Here is a 27911-nt window from a genome sequence, read left to right as displayed (position 1 = left end):
TGTTCAACTCTTTGCAATCCCATTGACTGTAGCCTATTAGGCTCTTCTGTTCATGGAATTCTCTAGGCAAGAATACTGGAGTGGGTTGCCGTTCCCTTCTCTAGGGGATCTTCCTGACCCAGGGATTGAACCCAGGTCTCCCGCATTGCAGGCAGATTCTTTTTACCATCTGAGCTACCAAGGAAGCCCCATGTATACAGTACTACATAAATAAATCAGGAAAAAAGAATATGCTCTTGGGTATTAGGTATTATAATTTAAAAGGAAATATAACTTTTCCACAAAAACATGACAGAAAGAATAAATAAAATAAATAAAAACCAACAGAAACCTTAGCAAACTGGAACCCACAGGTCTTTTTTTTGGCCACATCTTGTGGTGTGCTGAACCTTACTTCTCTGGCCCGGGACTGAACCTGGGGCTATGGCAGTGAAAGCACCAAGTCCTAGCTACTGGACTGCCAGGGACTCCCCACCACAGGGTTTTTAGCATTCACTTTCAAGCATAAAAAGGTATTTTAAAGCTATTTATACAAAATGAGCAAAAAGCACCCCCCTCCCGAAAGACATAGTGTTAGCAACCAGGATTGTGCTTATTTTAAAACCTTTACGTATGTAATGAGAATTTAATAAATTTGAAATCCGTGAGTGGCTGAATTTATTTTTAGAAAAGCAAATAATAATGTTTTCTTATATTTTAAAAACTTAACTAATGCAAAGAAATTTATATAGTTAAAGGAAATTTAAGCTGTTAAAAGCACGTTCAGTTAAGGCAGAGACATACTCCTTTTCAAACTCCTTCGCATTTTCCATTTTCTCTAGGTCCACTTTCACCAACTTCATTTTGAGATCTTCAATTTCTTCTTTATAAGGTTTAGCTCCTAAAGCAGCTTTGTCCTAAATGTTTTAGAGAACAGAAAAATACAATGATTTTAGAGAAATTCTGAAGCGCTCCCTTGATCTTGCAGAAACATTTGGAAACAGCAATCTTTTAATATATGAAAAGCAGGGGAGGCACAAATTTTAACCCTGAAATGAATAACATAGATATTTGAGGTAAAGTAATTGGAAGCGAATATGTATTTAGAGAACATATGATTTTTGTTTCTTTCAACAAGTTTTTTTTCCCAATTTAAAACAATCTACCTAAACAAATGAAACAGAGGTGGACAACAATGAAATGGAGAGAGATAGGTTAATCAGGAAAATGAAAGAAAAAGATGTCAGTAAAACAATATAAATATCAAACTGGAGTCAAATTTAAGGCACAAAGTATTACTCAGTGTTGTTGAGGATTTTTTAAAAATTTTTTGTTTATTTTTGGCTGCACTACATGGCGTGTGGGATCTTAGTTCCCCAATCAGGGATCAAACTCACATCCCCTTGCCGTGGAAGCACAGAGTCTTAATCACTGGACCACCAGGGGATTCCCTGCTGAGGATATTTTATAGTCAAAGATGGTCCATCCACCAACTTGGAACTCAGGCTTTCACATAAGCTAGAGAAATAACCTTCCATCTTACTTGAGCCATTGCATTTTTGGTTCCCTTTTTTTAATAGCAGCTAGCATGTCACATTAATACACTCTCCTGGATTCTCTCTTCAAAGGACATCTGTTTAAAAATTAACTAAGACCATGATATCCTTTAGCCAAAATCCTCTGATGATTTCCCATCTCACTCAGAACAAAAACCAGAGGAGCGTGCAAGACCCTTCATGATTTGGCTCTCTGCTATTTTTCACCTCCTTTCCCACCTCTATCCTCTTGCTCAATCTGCTTGGGAGACACTGGCTTTCTTGTGGTTTCCTGAACATGTCTAGACTTTCTGTTTCTGTGTTGAGACCTTTGTGTTTGCTACTTCCTTTGCCTAGAAGGCCCTTCTACCACACTGCTCACCCCATCACTTCACGTCACCCTAAAGGTGTGGCCCTCTTCAGTAACCCTTTATAGAATCACATCTCTTTCCCTTACACTCCCACTTTATTCAGTATCCCCGTACCTTGTCTGGCTTAATTTTTTTCCATTGCATTTTTTTTTTTTTAGTTTTTATTTTTTAAATTTTAAAATCTTTAATTCTTACATGCATTCCCAAACATGAACCCCCTCCCACCTCCCTCCCCATAACATCTTTCTGGGTCATCCCCATGCACCAGCCCCATACATGATAGTATACATGTTAGAATGTCATTCTCCCCACGTCCATCTCATCAGAACTGATTCAAATGAATTCTTTTAACGGCTGAGTAATACTCCATTGTGTATATGTACCACTCCTTTCTTATCCATTCATCTGCTGATGGACATCTAGGTTGTTTCATGTCCTGGCGCGATGAACATTGGGGTACATGTGTCTCTTTCAATTCTGGTTTCCATAGTGGCTGTACTAGTTTGCATTCCCACCAACAGTGTAGGAGGGTTCCTTTCTCTAATAATGAGTGATGTTGAGCATCTTTCATGTGTTTGTTAGCCATCCGTATGTCTTCTTTGGAGAAATGTCTATTTAGTTCTTTGGCCCATTTTTGATTGGGTCATTTATTTTCTGGAATTGAGCTGCATAAGTTGCTTGCTTATATTTTCCTTTGTTGTGCAGGAAGCTTTAATTTTAATTAGATCCCATTTGTTTTATTTTCCAGCATTCTGGGAGGTGGATCATAGAGGATCCTGCTATGATTTATGTCTGAGAGTGTTTTGCCTATGTTCTCCTCTAGGAGTTTTATAGTTTCTGATCTTACATTTAGATCTTTAATCCATTTTGAGTTTCATTCTTTTACAAGTGGTTGACCAGTTTCCCAGCACCACTTGTTATTGTATAGATTTATCTCTGGGCTTTCTATTTTGTTCCATTGATCTATATGTCTGTCTTTGTGCTTTCCATTGCATTTTTCACTATTTGACACACACACATATATTTCATTATTTTCTCACTTCCTGAATGATAATGTAAACTCCTTGAAGGAAGGGAGAAACTTTTTTACCCCACTGCTGTACATGTGACATCTAGAACAAGGACTAACACATAGCAGGTAGCCACAAATATTTGTTGAATGAGTAAAAATGTGGTCATTAAATTATTTGAAATATTAGTCTCAAAATTCTAAAGCTTCACAGTGAAATTTTTTGGTTTTTAGCTATACTGTCACAAAAACAAAAAAGATTATTTTCTCTTGCCTCTCTGTTTCATGTCTCATTGAGTGAGCCTGGATTTTTAGAACAATAAAAATGGAAAGAATAGACATTCTTGACTAGTTCCCAGTTTTAACTACAATGAAGAGACACTGGAGCAGAGGTAACACAAACACCTGTTAGGACTGGACTCAAGTAAAGAAGAATGGGAAGTGGCTGGGCTAAACCAAAAGGGAATGGTAGAGACACAACGAGCGAGGGCACAGACGGTGCGACGGCACTCAGGGTCAAATATATTCACGCTGCTGCTCTTTGAAAAACAGGTCAGAGGCAGCTGACAGGCTCGCAGGTGGGACTCAACAACAAGGGACTAAGTGGAAGAAAAGAGAATTTTAAAATGTATTTATCTAATAAAGAGTATTATTTGGATCTGAAGCTTTTTAGGAAAAATAAGAAAATATACTTCAAACTATAAAGAATAATATTTATATGTCTCAAACACGATTTTTTTAGGAAGACAAAAATAATTTTGGATGAAAATATATTCCTACATTTCATTTCTAAGTTGTCACTTGCTTTTCAAAAGTTTGGAGTCCTGAACTTCAGATATGCATAGATAATACAAAGTTGAAGTAAAAGCTGAGTCCCAAATCATCTGCCAAATTCAACAGTAAATGAAAACAAAAAACAAAACCCCACTCTTATATTTGTAAAATGAGATTGCTAAATTACCTGAAGTACTTGGATCATTTCTTTTCTTTTTTCAAGGCATTCATTTGATTCATTAACTTGCCGCTGAAGTTCTGCTATTACATCATTAGTCATCTCAAGCTCTTTCTGCATCTTCATAATCTTGCCCTCCTTATGCATAGCACTTTCTTTAGCTTCACGGAGTGAGGTTTCCAGCGCTTGAATTTTCTATTAGAAAAAGTACACGTTTAAGGTCTGCCATAAAGACAGTCACAGAATATAAGACAAAGATAATCATATACAGGTATTCATTTTCACAGATCACATTAACAAAGGATAAACGAGAAGAAGAAGCCAAATGCCAATTTACACATGTATTTTTTTTTTTTTAATTTATAAGCTCATGCTTTTTGAGTTAAAAAATACCCAGACTTTACATTATAAGGTTTAGTGTTTATTTACTAGTCTGCATGGTACCAAGCATTTTAAATAGGCACCTACATTTTAAATGAACACAACTTAAGAGTTGATAATTAGCTCTTTAATATATCTTTTCCTTTATTTTTATTATCTAGTTTTGAACTTGAAAAATAAAAGCATATGGAACAATCGACAAAGAGTAGCTTTCCCCACCTCAGTACCCCGGCTGACCCTAAGGTAACAACTTGACTCTTCCAGGTGTATCCTTCCAGAAGTTTTCTATGTGTATCTAAGCATACATGAATACTCAATTCATAAAAACAGTCACACACACAGTAGGAACATACTAAACAAATAGTCCTGCATTTAAAAAAAAAACAAAAAAAAACTTGACAATATTTTTTCCAGATCTTTCCAATGGTTGTTGTTCAGTACCTAAGTCATGGTTGATTCTTTGCAACCCCACGGGTGTAGGCAGCCAGATTCCTCTGTCCACGGAATTCACTCCATGACAAGAATACTGGAGTGCGTTGCCATTCCTTTCTCCAGGAATTTGCTCAGATTAATGTCCATTGAATACCAGACCACCTGACCTGCCTCTTGAGAAATCTGTATGCAGGTCAGGAGGCAGCAGTTAGAACTGGACATGGAACAACAGACTGGTTCCAAATAGGGAAAGGAGTACGTCAAGGCTGTATATTGTCACCCTGCTTATTTAACTTCTATGCAGAGCACATCATGAGAAACGCTGGGCTGGAAGAAGCACAAGCTGGAATCAAGATTGCTGGGAGAAATATCAATAACCTCAGATATGCAGATGACACCACCCTTATGGCAGAAAGTGAAGAGGAGCTAAAAAGCCTCTTGATGAAAGTGAAAGAGGAGAGTGAAAAAGTTGGCTTAAAGCTCAACATTCAGAAAACGAAGATCATGGCATCTGGTCCCATCACTTCATGGCAAATAGATGGGGAAGCAGTAGAAACGGTGTCAGACTTTATTTTGGGGGGCTCCAAAATCACTGCAGATGGTGACTGCAGCCATGAAATTAAAAGACGCTTACTCCTTGGAAGGAAAGTTATGACCAACCTAGACAGCACATTCAAAAGCAGATATATTACTTTGCCAACAAAGGTCCGTCTAATCAAGGCTATGGTTTTTCCAGTAGTTATGTATGGATGTGAGAGTTGGACTGTGAAGAAAGCTGAGTGCCAAAGAATTGATGCTTTAGAACTGTGGTGTTGGAGAAGACTCTTGAGAGTCCCTTGAACTGCAAGGAGATCCAACCAGTCCATTCTAAAGGAGATCAACCCTGGGATTTCTTTGGAAGGAATGATGCTAAAGCTGAAACTCCAGTACTTTGGCCACCTCATGTGAAGAGTTGACTCACTGGAAAAGACTGTGATGCTGGGAGGGATTGGGGGCAGGAGAAGGGGATGACAGAGGATGAGATGGCTGGATGGCATCACCGACTCGATGGACATGAGTTTGAGTGAACTCCGGGAGTTGGTGATAAGGGAGGCCTGGCGTGCTGAGATTCATGGGGTCGCAAAGAGTTGGACACGACTGAATGACTGAACTGAATGTCCATTGAGTCGGTGATGCTATCTATGTAGATCTCTCATATTTTTTTCATGGATACATACATCCTGTTTCATAGAAATCATCCACTAATGAACATTTAGGTGATTTCTAGTTTTTTTTCCAGGTACCAAAAATACTGGAATTTAAATATCTGAATTTGTTCATATTTATAAGATTATTCACATATATATACATGCAGTTTTTCTCAGAAAATACATTTCTTTTTGGCCTACCCAGAATTTATTTTTGTTTGAGTGAGGTGGAAATCCAGATATTTTTTCCCCAGGTGTCAAGCTGGTTGTTCTGAATCAAATATTAAGTAAATCGTTTTTTCCTCACTGAGTTGACTGTTAACCATCATGATATACAAATTCTCAAACTTTCCTGATATAAGGAATTTTGTTGTGTTCCAATGCTCTATTTACTTATTTCTATGTCACTACCAAACTATTTTACTTATCTATTCCTATATCATTATCAAACTATTCTAATTTGGCATAATTTCCAAACTAATAGCATATGATTTTTATCTGATAAGGCATGTCCTGGCTCACTGCTTCTTCATCTTACTGCTTTGTTAGATGGGATTTAAATTTCTGCCAGCTGACTGAGGTCTGTAGTAATCAATACATCAATCTACTCTATACTAGTGACCTTCTGGTTTCTGCTGGTATTTATTAAACTAGTGGCTGTTGTTTTATTATGAGTGTTTATTTCAGTAAAAATGATCAATTATAATTTACTCTTGGGCTCCCCACTAAGTCATTTTGTGTGATAATAAAATAAAATACCATGTTTGCTTTACAGAGTCCTAGTAAGGGTAAAGCAATTGAATTATTCAAGTAACATACTGATTCTTCTGCACACGTTAATCTGCTTACAAAATCTATTTTTAGCCTCTTCCATTTTTGATTATAACATTAACCAATATGAAAAACATTGATGATAATTAGAGAAACCCTAAATTGCTCTTTCCCCCAAACTAGTTTTGTATAAAGACACAGATTATAGTTTAATAGGAAGTCACATGATTTAGGAAGCTTGCACTGTACAGTAATAATACTTTGAGTGGTGTATGCATCTAGTAATCAAATTAAGCTATGAGTTACTTCTGCTTCATAATTCAAAGGGAAGATCTTATATAGCACCTAGCTGTTTAATTAGCTAAATGATAGCCACAATAGAACTCTTATTTAAAAAAACAAGCCCATCACACGTATGCAAAGATAGCCCATGCTCTCTAACACATTCAATACTGTAATTTTGCTCTGAAATGCTATGTAAGACATGTTATATATAAATGTCATATAAGATGTTGAAGGCATTTTAAGACTTTGATGACACTGCAAACTGAAAAACTTAAGAAAGTACACACCTCTGTGACTTGCTGTGTAGCTCTCGTTGTGACATGAAGATTCCTGTCTTGTGTAGTAGGATTAACAAGAGCACCGGAGGTCAGGGAGAGCTTCAAAGTTTGGTAGTTTTTAAATAGTTTTTGATTGTTTTCTTTCACTGATTTCAGATCTTGTTCCCATTCTTTGGCTATGGTAGCATTTCTTTCTTCAAACTCTGTTAATTCATTCATTATAGCCTATTGGATTATAAAAACACCATTATAGCCCTCAAATGAAATAAATTACATTAAAAAAAAAAGGGAAACATTATGAAAATACTAGAGTTGTAGGACAAGGCATAGGCTGACACCTATTATTCAGCACACTCCAGAATAGAACTTTAAAAGAATGTGAACATTCTTTGTGGTTCAAATCAGTTCCTGAAATTTCAAATGATGTTGGATGTTGGTGATGAGAATAAAACAGTAAGGGCTGAAGAGCACCTGTACTGCTTTGCAAGATGATAATCTCACTGTATTGGATCCCAACTGAAGAATTATGCAGGTTAAAGTTATTATGCACGTTATGACATATACCACATCATACATAAACATTAACTGACATCTAATAGCAGGACATACCCAGTAAACTTAACAACAAGCTATTTTCATTCTAAACCTCAGTGCTTATAGGAAAAATCATTCACTGACTTTTCGTAATTAATCTGAAAACCCTGTATTTCTGTGCAGGGAATAATGATCAACCAATATCTTCTTTTTACATCAAAGCCTAACTAGCTCTGAAATTACTCATATCATCCTTTTACTTCCTAACTTCTAAGGGATGTACTTTTTGCTGTCATCATGGATGCCTTATTGGTCTTACCTAAAAATTTCTTGGTGGCTTTATGGCCAATGTATCCTTGGATCCTAACTTAGCTGTGTTCTTGCCAGCATCCTGGATGCTCCATGGCTCTCAACTAGGACCTCACACTACATAGAACTACCAGCTGCTTCTTTCAGGATGCTGGAAGAAGCCACATATCCATGCTGGTCCTCATTGCAAGAGTCCCACATTCTTTTTTCAATGAAGTGTAACTGATTTACAATGCTGTCTTAGTTTCAGGTGTAGAGAGAAGTGATTCAGTTATACATACATACCTATCTTCCTTTTTCTTCAGATCCTTTTCCCTTACAAGTTATTACAAAATACTGAGTACAGTTCCCTGTGCAGAACAGTAGGAACTTGCTGGAGGAATTCCTGCTTTTTGATCACAACTGGGCCTTCAACATTACAAGAACAACACTTAATTATGTGGAGATTACCTTATCCAAACACTGGCTATGCGTTTCTCCATTGACTGTGAACTGTTTTTTTTTTTTTTGAAACAACTCATTTACTCTTTTGCTAGCCTGGACTATTTAACAAAAGGATGAACAATCCATTCACAGGCAATTATTTTTTTTAGGAACATTATCTATATTTCAATATGATTAAAGTATTGTTTCCAGATGAAGTTAAAGTCTTTGTTTGGAAATAACTACCCAAACATAGAGATATAACACTAATATTAAATGCTGTAATATTAATCCAGGTCCCTCTGCTCCAATTACTTATGGTGGTTTAGTCACTAACTTGCGTCCGACTCTTGTGACCCCACGGCCTGTAGCCCACCCGCTCCTCTCTCCATGGGATTTCCCAGGCAAGAATACTGGAGTGGGTTGCCTTTTCCACCGATTTCCTTCTCCACTGGTTACATGCAGTAACAAGCCATTCTGTCATTACTGCATATTTTTCTAGGTATACGAGATAGGGATTACTTCAGCAAGTAGAATGAATATTCTGATTAGTAAAAGGTGAAACAATAAACAGTGTGAAAGCGATGTTGGTTCTTATGAGTCTGTTCCCTAGGGCTGGTCTGGAACGATGATCACAAGCCACAGTGTGAACATCAAAGCTGAAGGATCCGGGCATGCGAGGGTGACACTGCTGAGACGAAAAGCCTGTGCGGCCTTACTAATGAAGCAGCTGACTAGCTGTCCAGGGGTTTCCTCTAGCTGCTGCCTGTAGCCCTGAAACAGGCTCTGGGCTCACATTGTCGGGGGCTGCTTGGAAAAAAGGCTCAGTTCCTACAGAAGCAGCCCAAAGTGAGAATAGAAAGAGGAAAATGGCAAGAGGATTTTTTGTGTAAAAAACTGATTGCTGCACAGCAAGATTTTATCTTCTTTATAAGCATAAATACATCTTTAATTATCCTAAGGAAGCATAATACATTAGAGGCAGAAGATGTTTTACAGTCAACTTTTTTCACAAAGCACACACGAGTAAATTTTAAGAAAATACTTAAAATTAAGTTGTTCTTAGATTTTTTTAAACAAATGAGGTAGAAAAATTAAAGCAGTCAACAAGAAGAAGAATGAGGTGGCGCAAGAAAATGACTACTTACCGTTATTTTCTCATGATACAAGTTGTTCACTTGACAAATACTATCATTTTCTTCCTGGATGACATTTTTAAGCTTTTCTATATCAAAACGAGCATTCAACCACTCTTCCAAAAACCGAGTCATTTCTTTTCTATTACTTAGTACTTGCTGAAATTCAGTCTTTATGCTATGGAAATCACTTTCTGAAAAATCCTTAAGAATTTCCTGTGAAAAATAAGCAATGAATCATCTGAACATTAGAAAAGTTTTAATCTAAATATCATAAAAGGGGAAAACACCTTACTGAACTTTATTCTTAATATTTTAAAGTAAATATAATTTTAATTTAAAACTTTAGTTATTGATAATAAAATTTTGGCAGTACAACCTATGTAACAAAGGCAAGTCTACAAATCCTGCTCAAATTAAAGCCCCTCAAAACTATACATCTATGACTAATTACCACAATATATGAACTGTCTCTGGATGTTGCTTTCTGGGCACATAACAGGCTGCACATGGTATTGGAAATTGGATGCTGGCCTCATACTGCTGAGTAGGACACTTCATGTGGAGTTGTAATGAAAATGTTTCTGACTCCCAGTCACAGATCTAGGAAGTTTCAGAAGGCATTTGGAAACTTATTCTGGGGTTCCATGAATTCCCACTTGATGATATTACATCTATTTTCTGTATCTTTGGGGTTCTGAAAGGACGCTACACTATTATCTGGCACCCTTCACACCTCACCAGCTGTCATTCTGCAACTGAGTTTTAATTTTTTGGTAAGTAAAAATAACTCTAAATAAATGCAAAGGTACTTTTCGACTTGATAAAAGGCTTGACATCTAGTTAAACCCAGTTTAAACAAATTATACTTCGATATGTAGATCCATGCTCTGGTTCAATTTGAGGTCCCTTGATTCTCCAGGTGGTACATCATAATCTTGTTGAAAGTGCTGTAGTTCCATTAGCAGTTCATTTTGCTTTTCCACTTCATCAATAAAAGCCATTTCAAATTTATTGATGGATTCATGTTGTTCTTCCTTTGTCCTTGCAACATAGCTTAGCACATACTTGCAGAGAAACATAAAACAAATTGGGAAATGAAACTTGTACCATGTTTAGAAGAAGTTTTAAACCCCTGAGACTAGGAGGCAGGATGGCATCTCTTGTTTATCTATGTTCCCTGGTTAAGTGAGGAATGAGGAAAGAGCCACTCTATTCTCAATTTTCTCTTCTCAGCAACTTGGGAGGATAACTCTCAGGCCTCTCTCTAGTTCTGTATTTCTGACTTCCTCCTGAAATACACTTCACAGATGTCCTACAATCACCTCAATTTCAATAGGCTTAAAATGTACATGATTCCTTTCCCTAGAAACCCATCTATGTCTATTATCCTCTTTTTGGTTAATTAAATCATCAACCACCCAGGTTTCCCAGCTAGATACCTGAGATTATTTTCAACATCTTCTGCCTACCTTGACCAGGTAACAAAAATGGGTATGACATGTCTCAAGATTTACTTGTCAAGTGTATTTAGATGTCTGGCTTTAAGGTGATAATAGTTTGAATACCATATGCTGCGTGGATCTCTTTAGTAAGTTCTGGATATCTGATTGCCAGGGTTTGTGGAAGAGTATCAGGGCCTGCAGGGCAATTTACCAAACAGGAAGGCCAGATACCAGTTCCCTACTTCCCCTAACTTCCACCATCCCTTAATCTCTTATAATTCGGCCTCTTCCTTAATCACTCAACTAAAACCAGACTGACAGAGATCACCAGTGAGCTCTATTATCAACAAATTGGGGGGATCTCTTCAGTCCTCGTGCCGGCTAACACATCCGCCCTCTTGACTACTTCGTCTCTGGCAGACTCTTTCACTGACTTCAGTGATAGCACTTGTGCTTGGTTCTCTTCCGCCACTTTGACTTTTTCTAACCTTGAACCCATGAGCTGCTCTTTTCTGCTACTGTCTCTTGAATTATCCCTTCTGAAGTGCTTATTGTATCTCCAACCTCTTATTCCTCTGCTATGCTTTCTGGGTGATGTTACTCACAGATGTTGTGCAATGTGTCAGCTATACGAATCCCAAATCTTTGTCTTTAGTCCTGACATTTCTCCTGACAAGTCTCAGACTCTCGACTGAATGCTTACTTGGTCTCTCTTCTCAAACATTCTGTCACAGGTATTTCTACCTCAAAACATCTCAAACTGAACACCTAATCTCTTTCCCCTCTTTATTTGTTAATGGTAACACTGTTTACAAACCTGGCTAAGCCTGAATCTTGATTCTCATTTTAAACTCCTCCCCCTTACCTCGACCATCAGTCACATGGACTACTATCTCAAGCTGTCACAGGTGTGTCCCCTCCACCCCAAGAATCCTTCCCTAGCAGTAGTGTCATTGTTACAGCTTATCTGGACCCAGTGCAACTGTTTCTGGCCACAAACTCATTTCTTCTTTGTCTATAGGGAAGTATCTAAAATAATAACCTGATCATGCCATTGCCAACACCTTAAAATAACTATCCAATGGCTCTGCCTCATCTACAAAATGAATGCCAAGCTTTATCGCTTAAGCCAGTCTTATCTTCTCTAACTTTTTATCTGGTATGTCATACAATCTAAATATACTTCTATAACAAGGCTTATTACCTGTTTATATGTCTGCTTCACTCACTATGAGGTTCTTGAGATGCTATTCACATCTGTCTCCTAAATATCTGGACAGTGTCTAGGTCCACAGGCAAAGCTCAGGTTTTGTTGAATAAACAGGTCCTAGGTGCACTGAGGGTCTTGCACACTGTTCTTAGACCCATACAATCTTCAATTTAATAGTGACTATGCTAACTCTCAAAAAGGGAAAAGTAAAAGTTTATTGCTAAGCTGTATCTGACTCTTTGCAACTCCATGGACTGCAGCATGACAGGCCAACTTTCAAGGTAGGACTTAAACATGTTGTTAGTAATAGAAATTTACAGCAATATTTACAAAGATATTATTTAAAAAGATGGTACCTGAAGTTTCATTACGACTCTATGAAATTCCATGGAACACCTCTGGTTTGCAGTGAGAAGTTTCTGGATTTGTTTGGTTTGTGGATATGGAAGTGAGAGGTTTGCTTTTACTCTAATTGAAAGCTCTTTTTGGGTTTCAATTTCCTTCTTCAAGTCAAGAGACAATCTATTTAAACATTCATAGTGATTATCCATCGCTGAGTATCTCTTAAGAAGCTCCTAAAGAAAATTAGAATTTATTCAATGTACTAATTTATTTTAACAAGAAATAGTCCCAGCCCTAGAGCTGCAACAAAAAGATTTACTACTTCTTGTAGGAGGAAAACAAATTATGATGTTTGTGTTTAAAAATCAAAAGCAAACTATTGATTTTGGATTATAAAAATTACTGTGGAAATTAAAAAAAAATTAAACAAATGTAACAAAGAAAATCAGAAACAATCATTGTTATCATTTGATGCATTTTCTTTTGGTCTTTTGAACATCCATGATTTGAAGGAGCATTTGTTTATATAAAGTCTGAAGGGAAATCTGAGTGAATTCAATCCAGTATGTATTGTAGCTCAAGTCTGAATGCTGTTTTATATTTACAGTGGGCAGTATGAATGAGCAGATACGTGACCAAGAATCAAACTAATTATTTGTCAAATTGGTGGAGCTTCTTCACACATTTCTATTATTTGCCTAGAGTCTAAGTTTTCTAACCTTTTATCAGAGTTTGAGTTTAGATTCCAGCTCTGCCACTCGCTAACTGGGGAAACACTGAGCCATTTTCACCACTATAAAATGAGATTACAATAACTGCCATAGAGTCTTCTAGAGGATCAAATATTAAATGATACCTGAATATATGCAATCTACAAAATATATAGATATTACTTTAAAGGAAATAAAAATTATATTTGTAAAAATGCTTCTATGCCCAAGTTTTACACTTTGTCAGACTTGATTTCAAATCCTTATTCTACTAATTTATTAGTTATGTGAACTTGGGCAACCACTAAACTTCCTCTGAGCCTCAGTTTGTTTATAAATGAAACAATAAAACCTATCTCACGAGGTAAGTACAGTGCCTGCATATGAAAGACAGTGAGTCTGGGCCCACAAATACAAATGATGAAAGTCCAGGCAGCTGAACCCTGGAGAATATAGGCAGAGGAACCTCAAGTTGCTACAATCATGCAATAAATAACATGTTTAGTTTAGGGTGTTAAATTATGGAAGCGGCAGTTGACCACAACGAATTCTTTTTTGAATAATTTAAGGAAAAGCTAGATAGATGTTCAGTAATCTGTGGATGTTGGAGGGGGGGTGCTGCCTTTAGTCTTAGAATGAATCAGATTATGGCATGGAGCAGCGCTGTATGCCATTCATTTGTACTTTTAAAAAAGGCATTCTCAATGCTGATTTCTGTTGGGAACTGTGCTAAGTGACATAGCCATAAGCAACACAAACAGTTTTTAGGGACTGCATTTTAACAGGGGCGACGATAATCCTGTTGGCGTTACCCTTAGGATATATTCAGAACCCAAACACTTTCTCACCACTTCCACTGCTACCCCTTTGGGCTGAGCCACCATCACCTTTGCCTGGATTACTGGAATTAGTCTTTCAATTGTCCTCCTGCTCCCACTCATTTTCAACCTAACAGAGCCATTTCTTTAGAATCTAAGTCAGATCATGTCTCTCTCAAGAGATCTCCATCTTAATCAGAGTAAGCCTGCAGTCCGCTTAAAGCCCCACAGCCTGCCTCTTCCTCATTAACTCCACACTTCTCTTCTAACTGGCTGTCCTCCTTTCTGAAGACCTTGGAACCCACCAAGCAAGCTTGTCTCAGAAGCTTTGTGCCTGCTGTTCCCTCCGCTTATAGTGCTCTTTACCTGGACACAGGCCTGTGTGGCTTGATCCTTTACCTCCTTCAGCTATTTGCTCAAATACCACCTTTCCAGTGAAGCCTTATGATCACAAACTCCTCTGTTTTGTGTGTGTGTGGTGTATGCGTGTATCTATGTATACATATATATACTAGTGCTAGATTATAAAGTTTAGAAAAGTATTGAGCATTATCTATTCAATCCACGTTAGACCTCTGGAGGCATACAAATCTTCATTTGTAACTTTAACAGGAGAACACTTACTTTTATCCTAAAGCACTTTTCTCTCAGGCTTCCTATAAGGTGTTGGTTTCCATCACATAGTAAGCTTTTTTCATATTTTACCTCTTTGTGGTTCTGTTGATCCTGCTTTGATAGAAAGAAATCAGTAAGACTTCAGCTATAACTATATTCACATATGTCTAATCATATACTTTGATTACATTTTATATCTTTTCAATAATAGAATTAAATATAACACATCTAACTTAAAGTAGTCTTAAAAATGCTCAGAAAATAAATAATAGTAAGTCTTCAGTGAGTGACCTCAAGTCATTGGAAAAAGTGGCAAAACCACATAATTTTGGAAGATAGGATCTATTCCTTTACTATTTAGTTGAAAATTGGATTTTAGATATATTTCTGGTTCCTACTCTTCCAAATTTCTGCCTTACAATCACTGTTGCCAACTCGATATGCAAGTAAAACCAAGTATATTACTTATGGTGTTCTAAGTCCTGCTGATATATTCTTTCCAGAACCTTGGAACAGAAAATTCATACCCAGTATATTTTTTGTATTTCTGATTAAAAGTGCAAAATCAAATATTGTTCAATAAATATTCATTGAATGAATTTAGTCTCTTTATAGATTTAGTTAGGGCCCACTAAAGATGATTTCCAAGTGTCTGATATTTCTACAGAGATTACAAATGATATTACCTTCCACTATTTCTTTACTAGAAGATAATGATGAACATGAAAATGAAATATGAGAATAAGAAAGATTTTTTACAGATTTCTTATTCATCTGAATTTTATATAGTGACTCAGTTAGGTACTTTAACATAGGTGAATATTTATAAATACATATCACAAGAACTTCCTTATTTATACTTGTCTTTTTTCCTTCAAAACTCACTAACAAGAGCCTATGTTTAAAACTCTACTGGGCAGAAGCACAGAAATGAGATATTTAATCTTTTATGATTCTTTAAATCTTTCTCCACTGAGAATAATGTCATTTCTTGGCTTAGAAATCCTTTAAAAAACTACACTGAAAGAAATAGTCTGCTTTATTTAACATTTTTTGTTTTTTTAAAACTAGAGAATTAAAAAGTATTTTCTGAAAAACAAAAACAGTAGTTTGAAAAGATGCATGTACCCCAGTGTTCATTTTACAATAGCCAAGATGCCAAAGCAACCCAGACATGCATCAACAGATGAACAGATGAAGAAGATGCGGGACACATACACAGTGGAGTATTACTCAGCCATAAAAAAGGAACTATAATCTGCCATTTGCAAAAAACATGGATGGACTTGGAAGGTATTATGTTTAGTAAAATAAGCCAGATAAAGACAAATATTGTATGATACCACTACATGCGGAATCTAAAAAATATAACAAACTAATGAATTTAACAAAAAAGAAGCAAACTCACAAATACAGAGAGCAAACTAGTGGTTACCACAGGGGAGAGAGAAGGGGAAAGGGACAATGCAAGACTAAGGGATTAAGAAGTACAAACTATAATGTATAAAATTAGCTACCCAGAAATACTGTGCAGTATGGAAAATAGATAATATTTTACAGTAACTATAAATGGAGTATAATCTTTAAAAACTGTGGATCACTATACTGTATATTACAACATATTATATTGTATATCTATTATACTTCTATTTTAAAAAGTTCTTAACAACAAAAAAAGTGGTATTTTCTGAATAATATTTTGGCTTCTTTTTAAAACCGCATTTTCTATTTGTGTGAAAACTATAATTAAGTTTCCTTCATTATCCTTTACTGTTTGTAGACATAAATACACCACAAAATAATTGTCACTCTTTCCAAAAAAAGCTTGATTCTTATAGTTACTAGATAGGGAATGATTCTGAACTCACTCTAGCTAGCAGGTCTCTTAATTTTTCTCTGCATTGGTCCCTTTCCATTTTGAGAGACTCTTTTATCTGTCTCAGCTCATCTCTTTCTTTAGCTACAATTCTTATTTCTTCAAGGCTTTCATAAAGTTTCTTAGTCAAATGCAAATTATCCATTTCCACACTTTGCATAGATAAATTCTGGGCCTCAAACTGCTTCTTCAACTGTTTCATTTCATTCACTTTTTTATGAGTTTTACTGACATCTTCTTTCATTTTAAGAAGTTGAAGCTCTTTTCTCTTAAGTTCTTGTATCTTGACACAATTATAAAACAAGTTAGAATACAAACAGAATTCCTTAAAGAAAGTAAAATAGTGTCTATTTATGGTATACATACATATATATTTATATTGACATATCTGTATCTATGTCCTTTCTCATTTCATAAATAATTTTGGACAGTTATTCCCCCAGAGTTAGGGGCTTCCCAGGTGGTGCTAGTGGTAAGGAATGTGCCTGCCAACGCAGGAGACATAAGAGACGCAGGGTTCAATCCCTATATCAGGAAGATCCTCTGGAGAAGGGAATAGCAACCCACTCCAGTGTTCTTGCCTGGGAATCCCGTGGACAGGCTACAGTCCATGGGGTCGCAAAAAGCTGGACACAACTTAAGTGACTTAGCATGCACATGTTCCCCCAAAGAACAAAACAACACATACCTTTTTCTGTAATTCATCTTTTGATTTATTTAAATCCTTTTGCATATGTGAAATCTGAGACGTCTTTTCTGAAACTCTCTCTCTCAATTTATCGATAGTCTCTTGGTGTTCTTTCAAACGGATATGAGCAATTTTTAGTTGTTCTTGTGTCTCCAGTTCCTTTGTTATCAGAAGAAATTGAGAAATATGAGATAAAGGCACATTACCTTTTCTTAACAATGAACTAGCTAAACCAAATCTTAAGAAATACATATTCACAGTTAGAAATAACCAACACGCCACTGCTAAATTAGAATAGTTCAGAGGGACATAAAGTCTAAGGCCCTGACGCTAGCCTCACCCATCCCAGTCCTATACCATGCTCAACTCTGCCACTTATTTTCCACATTTCATACCATCTGGATATTTTTCTAAATCAGTATCATGTAAAGAGTGTCCTCTTCTTATGCTTAGTTTTCCAGTATACAGACTAACCGCACCTATCCAGTGCCTTATTGACAGACACTTGGATTGGTTCTGATTTTGTTCATCACATATGGTGCTGCAGTGAATGCTGTTGTATTTCTGCCCATACATGTGAATATACTGGCAGGATAAATTCCTACAAGTGGAACTGCTGTACCAAATGTCTATGTTGATAAATTTTTAAAATGCTATTGTCAAACTGTCTCCCTGAAAGGTTATAACATTTAAATTTTCATGAATAGCATCGATTATTTTCAAACTTCTTAGAATAAAAACGGTTATTTGGCAGGAAGGAGGAGGACAACTCACTCTAGCTGTGCTTCCTTGCAGGTCCGCCTTGAGTAGGTCTCTCTCCAGTCTGAGGGTCTCTTCCAGCCCCCTTAGGTTATCTCTTTCTTTCATTACAGATTTCATTTCTTCAAGGTTTTCATGAAGCTTCTGAGCCAAGTTTAAGTTCTCCATTTCTATTTTGTTCATAGTTAAACTCTGGCACTTAAATTCGTTCTTCAGTTGCTCAATGTCACACATTTTTTTCTTAGTCTCACTAATTTCTTCTTTTAACTTAAAAAGTTGCTGTTCATTTGCTTTCAGTTCTTGGACCTTAAGATAATCATGGTAGGATTAACTGGATCATTTTTTTAGGGAAGGATTAAGAATAGTTTCTAAACTGATTAAGACAATAGTTACCCCATTTTACTCATTAATGTGCTGTAAAATTTCATACAGGATTTAGTGTCTTTTGTGATATAATATACATGACTACATATAATCTTACATGTATACAGCTCAGCTATACTCAACAAATGCATACAGCTATGTAACTAAAACTCAGATCAAAATATAGAACACTTAAAGAGCACTGTGTGCTCTTCCTAGAACAAATCACTATTTTGACCTTTTTCATCCCAGATCAGTTTGTCTGCTTTTAAAAAATTTTATTTGTTGTCTTTTAAATATTTTATATTGGAGTCAAACTGATTAACAATGATCTGACAGTTTCAGGTAGACAGCAAAGGGATTCAGCCACACATAAGTATGGAGTTTTGGGGAGTATCCATGCTCCCCAAAACTCCCCTCCCATCTAGGCTGCCACATAACACTGAGCAGAGTTCCCTGTGTTATACAATAAGAACTTGTTGGTTATCCATTTAAAATATAGCAGTGTGCACAAGTCCATCCCAAACTCCCTAACTATCCTTTCCCCTCACTCTGACCCTGTGGCAAACATAAGCTCGTTTGCCTATTTTTAAACTTATGCATCACAATGTAAATATCAATCTTCCTGTTGCCAGGCATATGGGTTGCTTTCAGTTCTTCACAATTATGATTGCAGCTGCTGTGAGCACTCCTGTACGTCTTTATGTGGAAGAATGCATTCTTTTTCCTTAGGTACATACCCAAGGAAAGAAAATTCTGGGCCACAGCAGGTATATGGTTCAGGGTTAGTAAAAACTACCAAGCTGCTTTCTAATGTGGCTGAAGTGTTTTATATCCCTTAAGGATTTTAGGCATTAATTTTTATTCTAGGAATATATTGGGTATTTGAGCATATAAGCCCCATGACCCCCCTCAATACCTTTTCTTGTAATTTAGCATTTGAATTTTCTAAATCCATTTGCATATTTGATAGTTCTTCTGCCTTCTCAGACACAATCCCTCTGAGTTTATCAATAATTTCCTGGTGCTCCTTCAGATGTAAGTGAGCTATTCTTAGTTCTTCTTGTCTTTCTAGATCCTTAATTAACAGGAAAAAACAAAAGCAAAAACAACATAGCTTAGTGTTAACTACTTTCTTTTTAATGAAAACGGTATTTCCTTAGTAAAAATGATAAACTTCTTATTCCCTCCTCCACATCTTTGAAGTTGTTAGAAAACTGTAGGTTTGCGCTTCCCCTGGCCTCACCTCCCCACAATGTACTCACATTTTTCAGAGGCGAACATGCTATACACGTGCTCTTCTACAGCTTGCTTTTCCCCCTAAGGTTTACTTTGGGCCTTCATATTAGAACATTCAAATCTATTTCGTTTTTTTAGGGGTTGCATGTATACTGTACGTGCACACTCAGTCACTCAGCTGTGTTCAACTCTTTGCGATCCCATGGACTGTAGCCCACCAGGTCTTCTATGGGATTTCCCAGGCAAGAATACTGGACTGGGTTGCTGTTTCCTCCTCCAGGGGATCTTCCCAACTCAGGCATTGAACCTGCATCTCCAGCGTCTCCTGCACTGGCAGGTGGATTCTTTTACCACTGTGACACCCGGACATGTGCTCAGTCATGGCCCACTCTCTGTACCCCATGGACTGTAGCTCACCAGGCTCCTCTGTCCATGGGATTTTTCAGGCAAGAATACTGGAGTGGGTTGCCATTTCTTTCTCCACACCTGGGCCTACTGCATATATTTACCTGGTTTCCTTGTGATGCACATTTAGGTTATTTCCTATCTTTTTTAAAATCACAAATTGCTGTAATGAACAACTTTATGGTATGTATGTTTGTGTTATGAATACACACACACACACACACACACACACACACACACACATATTTACTTTTTCTTAATTGAGTAAATGTACATGTAGGGTAAAGCCCATAAAGAAACTGCTGGTTACAGAATTTAAAATTTTCACAAACAATACCAAATTACCTGCCTAAAAGGTGGTATCCTGTTAACTCTCACCAAAAGTACCACTCATTTCAAAGAAGGGTTCACTGATGTAAGGAAAACATCACATTAACTTGCTGGCAAGAGGAGTGAGTGTAACTTACTTTAGCTTTTGTTTCTCTGAGGCTTTCCCTGAGTTGATCTCGCTCCATTTTGAGGGTTCCCTCCATTCTTCTTAGGTCATCTCTTTCCTTACTAACAGATTTTATTTCTTCAACGTTTTCAAGGAGTTTCTGAGTCAACCTTAACTTCTCTGTTTCTGTGCTTTCCAGGATTGAATTCTGAGTCTCTAATTGCTTCTTCAGTTGCTCTGTTTGATATATATTTTCCCTGAGATCATTTTGCACCTTAAGAAGTTGATGTTCTTTCTCCTGAAGTTCATTGACCTTGAGATAATCAAACAGTAAGTTAGGATATAGACAGATACAGAGAGAAAGTTAAAAAGTAGTTTCTAAATTGAATAGGAAAATCTCTACTTATTTTCAGCATTTGGCAAACTCATACCCTGTTTCATAACACAAAAGACCTGATTCAAACTCTCAGTTACTTAGATATTATAAGAAATACCTGTGCTTTTAAGGCCATATTTGTGTTTTCTAAATTCATTTGGATATTTGATATTTCATCTGTCTTCCCTGAAACAATTCCTCTGAGTTTATCGATAGTTTCTTGGTGCTCTTTCAGATTCATCTGGGCAGTTCTTAGTTCCTCTTGTCTTTCCAGGTCCTTTATTATTAGAGAAAGAAAAAGAATACATTCAGAATAATACAATTCAACAATACGTAGGAAAGGCATAGGGTAAGAAGTAAAAATTCTCCTCCCTCCTTGGGCCTCTCAGTTCTCATCCTCTAAAAGTAACTTCTGGATGTCAATATATTCTAGATACTCTTACTCCTTTTTCCCATCGGAAACTTTTTAATCAGCTCTATCTCATTCTTTACCTATGGGTTGGTATTCCATGGTCTGAATGTGCTGTATTTTTGTTCAACCAGTCTAACGGACAGTGAGGATTTTTCCTATTGGTGAGGGGGTTGCTTTGTTATTGCAACTTGCTGCAATGAGTATCTGTCCATAAACATCTTTGCACAATTATGCTAATATATGCAGATAAACAGCAATAACTGGATTTTGGGGGTTACTGTAAACAACAGTCTGTATAGTCAAAGCTATGTTTTTTCCAGTAGTCGTGTATGGATACGAGAGTTGGACCATAAAGAAGGCTGAGCGTGGAAGAAATGTTGCTTTTGAACTGTGGTGTTGGAGAAGACTCTTGAGAGTCCCTCAGATAGCAAGGAGATCAAGACTAGCCAATCCTAAAGGAAATCAACCCTGAATATTCACTGAAAGGACTGATGCTGAAGCTGAAGCTCCAATACTTTGGCCATGTGATTTGAAGAGTCAACTCACTGGAAAAGACCCTGATGCTGGGAAAGACAGATGGCAGGAGAAGGGAATGATAGAGGATCAGATGGTAGGATGGCATTACCAACTCAATGGACATGAGTTTGAACAAGCTCCGGGAGATGGTGAAGGACCGGGAAGCCTGGCGTGTTGCAGTCCATGGGGTTGCAAGGAGTCGGACTCAACAACCACCACCATATATCCATCCCTCCAGTGTTCCCCAAGGGTTGGACCATTTTTACATCTCCACCAACTCTATCAATCACAGTTCTTTTAGGACACGATTTCACATTTACAAGTTGGGTAAAAGATGGTAACTCACTCTATTTGTTGTTTCTCTTAGGTTTTCCTTGAGCTGGTCTATCTCTACTTTGAGAGTCTCCTCCACATTCCTAAGGTCATCTCTTTCTTTTGTAACAGATCTTATTTCTGCAATATTTTCATTGAGTCTCTGAATTAACTTGATGTTCTCCCATTCTATATTTTCTAGAGTTGACTTTTGGGCCTCAAGTTGCTTCTTCAAGTTTTCCATTTCACATATTTTTTCCCAAGTCTCACTGACATCCTTCATCTCAAGAAGTTGATGTTCTTTTTCCTGAAGTTCTTGAATCTGTGAAAATTATAAAGCAAGTTAGGACATAGGCAGAAAATATTAGGAAAAAGAACTATTTCTATAATTATGCCAATCATCTTTATATTTTAGTTTAATGTATGTATTATTTTCTTCCTTAAGGGATATGCAGAACACAATAATCGGATGTCATTTTCTAAACAACACGAGACCTATGTTTGCCTGTCAGTATCTGAATTCCCTAAGACTCTCTGGATATTTGTTCCCTGATCTGTCTTCTCTGAACTATTCCATGCATTATCGTTTCTTGGTACTCCTTCAGAAGAATGTAAGTAGCTTTTAGTTCTGCTTTGATCCTCTGTTCCTTTATGATTCCAGGAAAATTAATCTAACTTAATAGTGAACATCATCATTATCACCTCAACACTACTTTTATAACCAAAAAACATCAAAAGAGGGTAACTTACATCAGCTACAATTTCTTTAGTGTTTTCTTTGAGTTGGTCTGTTTCTTTTTGAAGGGCCTCCTGTATCCTTTCCAGTTCATCTCCTTCCTTAATTATGGTTTTTAATTCTTCCTGACTTGCCTGAAGTTTTTCAGTCAATGTGAGCCTCTCACTTTCTTTTCTTTGTAGTGACGAGCCTTTGGCTTTGAGATGTTCCTTTAACTGTTCCAGTTCACTCATTGTTTCCTGAGTCTCACTGATTTCCTTGACAGTAATAAACTGTTTCTCATAAAGCTCTTGAGTCTAAAAAAGAAAAAGCCAAAAATGTACTTGCATGTAAACACACATAAAAACATGTCCTTATATATGTGTGTGTATACATATATATATATCTTTTTTTTTAAGGAAAAAAATTTAGGATGCTTTTTAAAACAATTTAGTAAGTAAACAGTAGTCTTTGTAATCTAGTTAGCTACCTCCCTTAAATTTTCTTCCCCTGTTCCTTTACTCCCATTTTACCTTTTTCTGTAATTTATCATTTGCTGTTTCCAGTTCCTGTTGAATGTGTGATATTTCAGTTTCTCTCTTTGATAGATCCGCTCTTAGTTTACCAATAATTTCCTCTTGTTCTTTTAGGTGACAATGAGCAACTTTAAGTTTCTCTTCAGTTTCTAGTTGCTTTATTATTAAAAGAAATTGCAAGAAAATTTGAAAACATTATAATCATTACATGGTAACGAATTCCTTTTCCCCAGAGGTTTAGTTTTTACCAAGATATCTGCTTACAGAATATTAACACACACACACACACACACACACGAAAATGAATGACACCTACTTTAGCTGCCATTTCTCTTAGGTTTTCTTGGAGTTGGTTCTTTTCAGATTGAAGAAGTTCTTGTAGCCTCTGAAGGTTAGCTCTCTCCTTTGCTACAGCTTTGACTTCATCATGACTTTCTTGAAGTCTTTCAGACAATTCGAGCTTTTCCATTTCTAGCTTTAGTAGTGCTGAGTCTTTGAATGGGTCCTTCAATTGCTCCATCTCATTCATTATTTTCTTAGTCTCACTGTCCTTTTCTTTCATGTTGAAGGACTGTTCTTGTTTGTCTTGAGATGTTTGGATCTAAAGAGAATCATAAAATGATACAGTTGATACCCAGAGATACTTTATTTCATTTTTTGGGAAAAGAAACAAGGATGCTTTCTAAAACAATGAAATCAGGGATTTAACAGCTCATTTCCAGAACAATATTTCCTCTCACCCACTCTCCCATTATTCAGATATTAAACACATTTATTGAGTATTCATTGTGTTGTTAGTATCCTATAATATTAGAAGTTGGAGATGAAATGGTAAATGAGACTTTACATGATTGGCCTTTTTGAGACTTATACATTTTAGAAGGAAAAATACATATTATATCAAATCTTAACCAAACAGAGGTGGCGGGTTATTTCAGGGTACCAGTGGCAAACCTAATCTATTCTGAGTGATTAGGAAGGGCTTCCTGGGGGATGGAAAGCTTCAGTTGAGAGACAAAGGCTGAGAGCACTTGTTAGGCAAAGAGGAGTATGGAAATACTACAGGAAGGAAGACCAGACCATCTGAAAGCTGAGAAACGTGGAAGAGCAATAGACTAGAGCTGCCTGAGCCCAATGAACAGGAGGAAGAGTAGATGAAACAGGGGTAGAAACCAGCAAGGTCTGGGATCCAGGGTCATTTAATAGCAATAATAAGCTATGAAAAAGTTTTAAGGCGAAAACATCACCTTGGCACAGAATGGGGAATGAATTACAGAAGTATGAAATGAATGGAGAGACCAATTAGGAGGCTATTGCAGGAAAGCCAGAGAGGAAGAATCCTGGCTTGGATTAGGGTATTGGTAAAGTGTGCTTTGGATGTAAACTGGAGAAGAAAATTATGACAGAATACGGAGAAGAGTGGGAGGATTTCACACATAGGCACATGCCTTAAAACCAACAAGGTTTTGATTCTTGGATTATAGAGGGAGTGGGGAGGAAGGGATAGTAGTAGGGTTGATTCTCAGATTTCTGACTGGATCGGTGAGGGAAATGGTAATGCCTTATGGGATGCTGGAAAAATAAGTTTAAACACAGGAAGAAAACAGTGTTTTGGACTTTATCCCTTCCTGTAATTTAACATTGCTTTTTCTAAATCATTTTCAATACTTAAGAAAACAAGTATCTTCCCTGAAACATTTTCCTTCATTATCCATAGTTTCTTAGTATTTATGAGCAGTTTTTAGTTGTTCTATTTCCAATCACTTCGTAATTAAGAGATACTTAAAGAAAACTGATAGGAATATTATAACTATGAATGCTCTCTTTCTCACTTATAAAACACTTATTAAATGGGAGGAAAGGATGAGACATGCTTTAGCCAAAGTTTCTCTCATCTCTTCCGTTGGTCACGTTCAATCTGAAGTGCTTCTATTGTCATTTTAAGATTCTCTCTTTCCTTAGTGAGAGATTTTATCTCCTGTGACTTTCCTGAAGTTTTGCAGCCACCCTGAGACTTGTCACTTCTATACTTGCTAGTGTTGCTGAATCTCTGGCTTTGGATTGTGCTTTCAACAGCTCTGGCTCATCCACTGTTTCCTGAGTATCAGTGATTTCTTTCACATTAGGAAGTAGCTCCTCATGAAGCACTGGGATCTTGCGATAGTCATATAATACTAAGGATACTATCTAGACAATGTTGTCATAATTTTTAAAGGGAAAAGATGAGGATACTCTCCACAGCAATGGAAGTGATTTTAAACCTTCATGGCCTACCACGGACCACAAACTCCTATTTACTCACTTTCCCTTGATTCCTACTCAAGCTATTCATGACTGCTAGTCATATTCTGTCATAATTTTCTTTTTCTCCAGTTTATATCCAAAGTACACTTTATCAATAAATTATTAATCCAATCAGTTGCATGCTTCATTTTTATCAGTTCAGTTCAGTCGCTGAGTCATGTCCAACTCTTTGTAATTCCATGGACTGCAGCATGCCAGGCTTCCCTGTCCAACACCAACAGCTGGAGCTTGTTCAAACTCACGTCCATCAGGTTGGTGATGCTAGCCAACCATCTCATCCTCTGTTGTCCCCTTCTTTTCCTGCCTTCAATCGTTCCCAGCATCAGGGTCTTTTCAAATGAGTCAGCTCTTCGCATCAGGTGGCCGAAGTATTGGTGTTTCAGCTTCAGCATCAGTCCTCCCAGTGAATATTCAGGACTGATTTCCTTTAGGATGGACTGGTTGGATCTCCTTGCAGTCCAAGGGACTCATAAGAGTCTTCTCCAACACCACAGTTTAAAAGCATCAATTTTTCAGTGCTCAGCTTTCTTTATAGTTCAACTCTCATATCTATACATGACCACTGGAAAAACCATAGCCTTGACTAGATGGGCCTTTGTTGGCAATGTAATATCTCTGCTTTTTATTATGCTGTCTAGGTTGGTCATAGCTTTTCTTCCAAGCAGGAAGCATCTTTTAATTTCATGGCTGCAGTCACCATCTGCAGTGATTTTGGATTCATTTCTATACTAGTTCGGATTCATTTCTATACTAGTTCCATTTCACTGATTCATTTCTATATTAGTTCTCAAATACAACAGGAGAAAATTCAGAACTGAGCAGATTATATCCCAATAAATGAATGGCCTCATTCTCAGATGAACTCTAATGCTACTTCACAAATTTTTTTTGTGTAAAGATTGATTCCCTCTTTCCATGATCACTAGTGTTACTGTGTTACTTTGCATATCATATTCCTGCATTTATTAAATTGGACTTGAGAATGTTTTTTATATGCTCATACTGGGGAAAAAGAACAATGTCTTATTCATATCCATAGTCTCAAAACTTAGCACACAACTGGCTTTTAACATAGGTTGGTCTAGTTTATGTTTCATTTTCTCCATAGAATTTGTTATTATCGTAAATTATCCTGTTCATTTGATTGCTTGTTTATTGATAATCTCTTTCCACTACAAAATAAGTTCTGTGACTGCAGAGGATCTGTCCACCTTGTTCCCACTTTATTTCTATAATCCAGGACTGTACCCAATACATTAAAAACTCAATAAATATTACTCAATAAATGAATTATTTATAACCCATTCACTACCTATCTTTCCTTCAAAGGAGAAAGAAAAGGGAAAGAAAGTAGGAAAAGAAGAAAGGATGGAAAGAAGAATGGACAAACCTTTTCGTGCAGTTCAGTACCAGATTTTTCTAAGTTCTTCTGAGTATTTATTATCTGAGCCGTCTTCTCAGAAATGTCTCTTCTTAGTTCTTCAATAGTTTCTTGGTGTTCTTTTAGGTACATGTGGGCCATCTGTAGTTCTTCTTTTGTTTCTAGACCCTTTATTAGGAAGTGAGATTTAAAGAATAATTGTGAGAACATCATCCACACTGCCGCCCCCTTCCCAATTGACTCAGTCTTTAAAAAAACATTTAATAGATGAAAGGAAAGGCCATGACTTACTGTAGCTTCAATCTGTCTTATGTGTTCTTTAAGCTTATTTCTCTCTACTTCAAATGACTCCTGTAATTTCTTTAGGTCGTTTCTTTCTTTGGTTATGAATTTCATTTCCTCACAATTTTCATGAAGTTTCTGAGCTAACTCTATCTTCTCAATTTTTATACGCTCCAATGTTAATTCTTGGTTCTTTAGTTCATTCTTTAAGCTTTCCATTTCATTCATCTTTTTCTGCATCTCACTCATCTCTTCTTGTACACTAAGCAGTTGCTGCTGTTTTTCTTGCAGTTGTTGGCTCTTAAGAAATACAGTTTTTATAATTACTATTTTGTCTATACTCTCTTAAAATTCTTATGTAAAATCTACTTTGCAAAGTGAAATAATCATTATCATAGCCTTGTCAACTACTCCAAAATAAGCAGACAAGGGGCATTAAAAGTAAAATAACTTTTTAGGTACAATGTCTAGTGGGTCAAATAGTGTCCCACAGCAAATTCAAGTCTATCCAGACCCCGAGAACCTGATCTTCTTTGAAAATAGGGTTTCTGTAGATGTGATTAGTTAAGGACTGAGAAGGAATCCTTCT

General features: G+C 36.7%; 1 protein-coding gene across 9 annotated transcripts in view; it reads right to left on the bottom strand.

Moving 5' to 3' along the window:
* The window catches only part of CENPE (centromere protein E), a 78301-nt gene that overhangs the window by 7949 nt on the left and 42441 nt on the right, over nucleotides 1-27911 (bottom strand). For 4 of the 9 annotated variants that reach the window (XM_012179583.5, XM_027970838.3, XM_027970837.3 and 1 more), the window contains 18 exons: nucleotides 27332-27622; nucleotides 27050-27208; nucleotides 23672-23956; nucleotides 23353-23511; nucleotides 22855-23136; nucleotides 22139-22426; nucleotides 20983-21141; nucleotides 20520-20801; nucleotides 19328-19486; nucleotides 18061-18351; nucleotides 17287-17445; nucleotides 14732-14836; nucleotides 12594-12812; nucleotides 10452-10649; nucleotides 9595-9798; nucleotides 7190-7405; nucleotides 3856-4041; nucleotides 784-896 (listed from right to left, as the gene is read on the bottom strand). In XM_012179583.5, the coding sequence (XP_012034973.4) occupies nucleotides 784-896; nucleotides 3856-4041; nucleotides 7190-7405; nucleotides 9595-9798; nucleotides 10452-10649; nucleotides 12594-12812; nucleotides 14732-14836; nucleotides 17287-17445; nucleotides 18061-18351; nucleotides 19328-19486; nucleotides 20520-20801; nucleotides 20983-21141; nucleotides 22139-22426; nucleotides 22855-23136; nucleotides 23353-23511; nucleotides 23672-23956; nucleotides 27050-27208; nucleotides 27332-27622 (3755 nt within the window). Of the gene's footprint in view, nucleotides 1-783; nucleotides 897-3855; nucleotides 4042-7189; nucleotides 7406-9594; nucleotides 9799-10451; nucleotides 10650-12593; nucleotides 12813-14731; nucleotides 14837-16590; nucleotides 16882-17286; nucleotides 17446-18060; nucleotides 18352-19327; nucleotides 19487-20519; nucleotides 20802-20982; nucleotides 21142-22138; nucleotides 22427-22854; nucleotides 23137-23352; nucleotides 23512-23671; nucleotides 23957-27049; nucleotides 27209-27331; nucleotides 27623-27911 lie in introns of all 9 variants that reach the window. The other 5 variants (XM_012179584.5, XM_060416818.1, XM_060416817.1 and 2 more) reach the window with 2 other exon arrangements.

This window comes from Ovis aries, chromosome 6 (assembly GCF_016772045.2).
Source record: "Ovis aries strain OAR_USU_Benz2616 breed Rambouillet chromosome 6, ARS-UI_Ramb_v3.0, whole genome shotgun sequence".
Taxonomy (NCBI): domain Eukaryota; kingdom Metazoa; phylum Chordata; class Mammalia; order Artiodactyla; family Bovidae; genus Ovis; species Ovis aries.
This window is presented reverse-complemented; position numbering and strand designations above follow the sequence as displayed.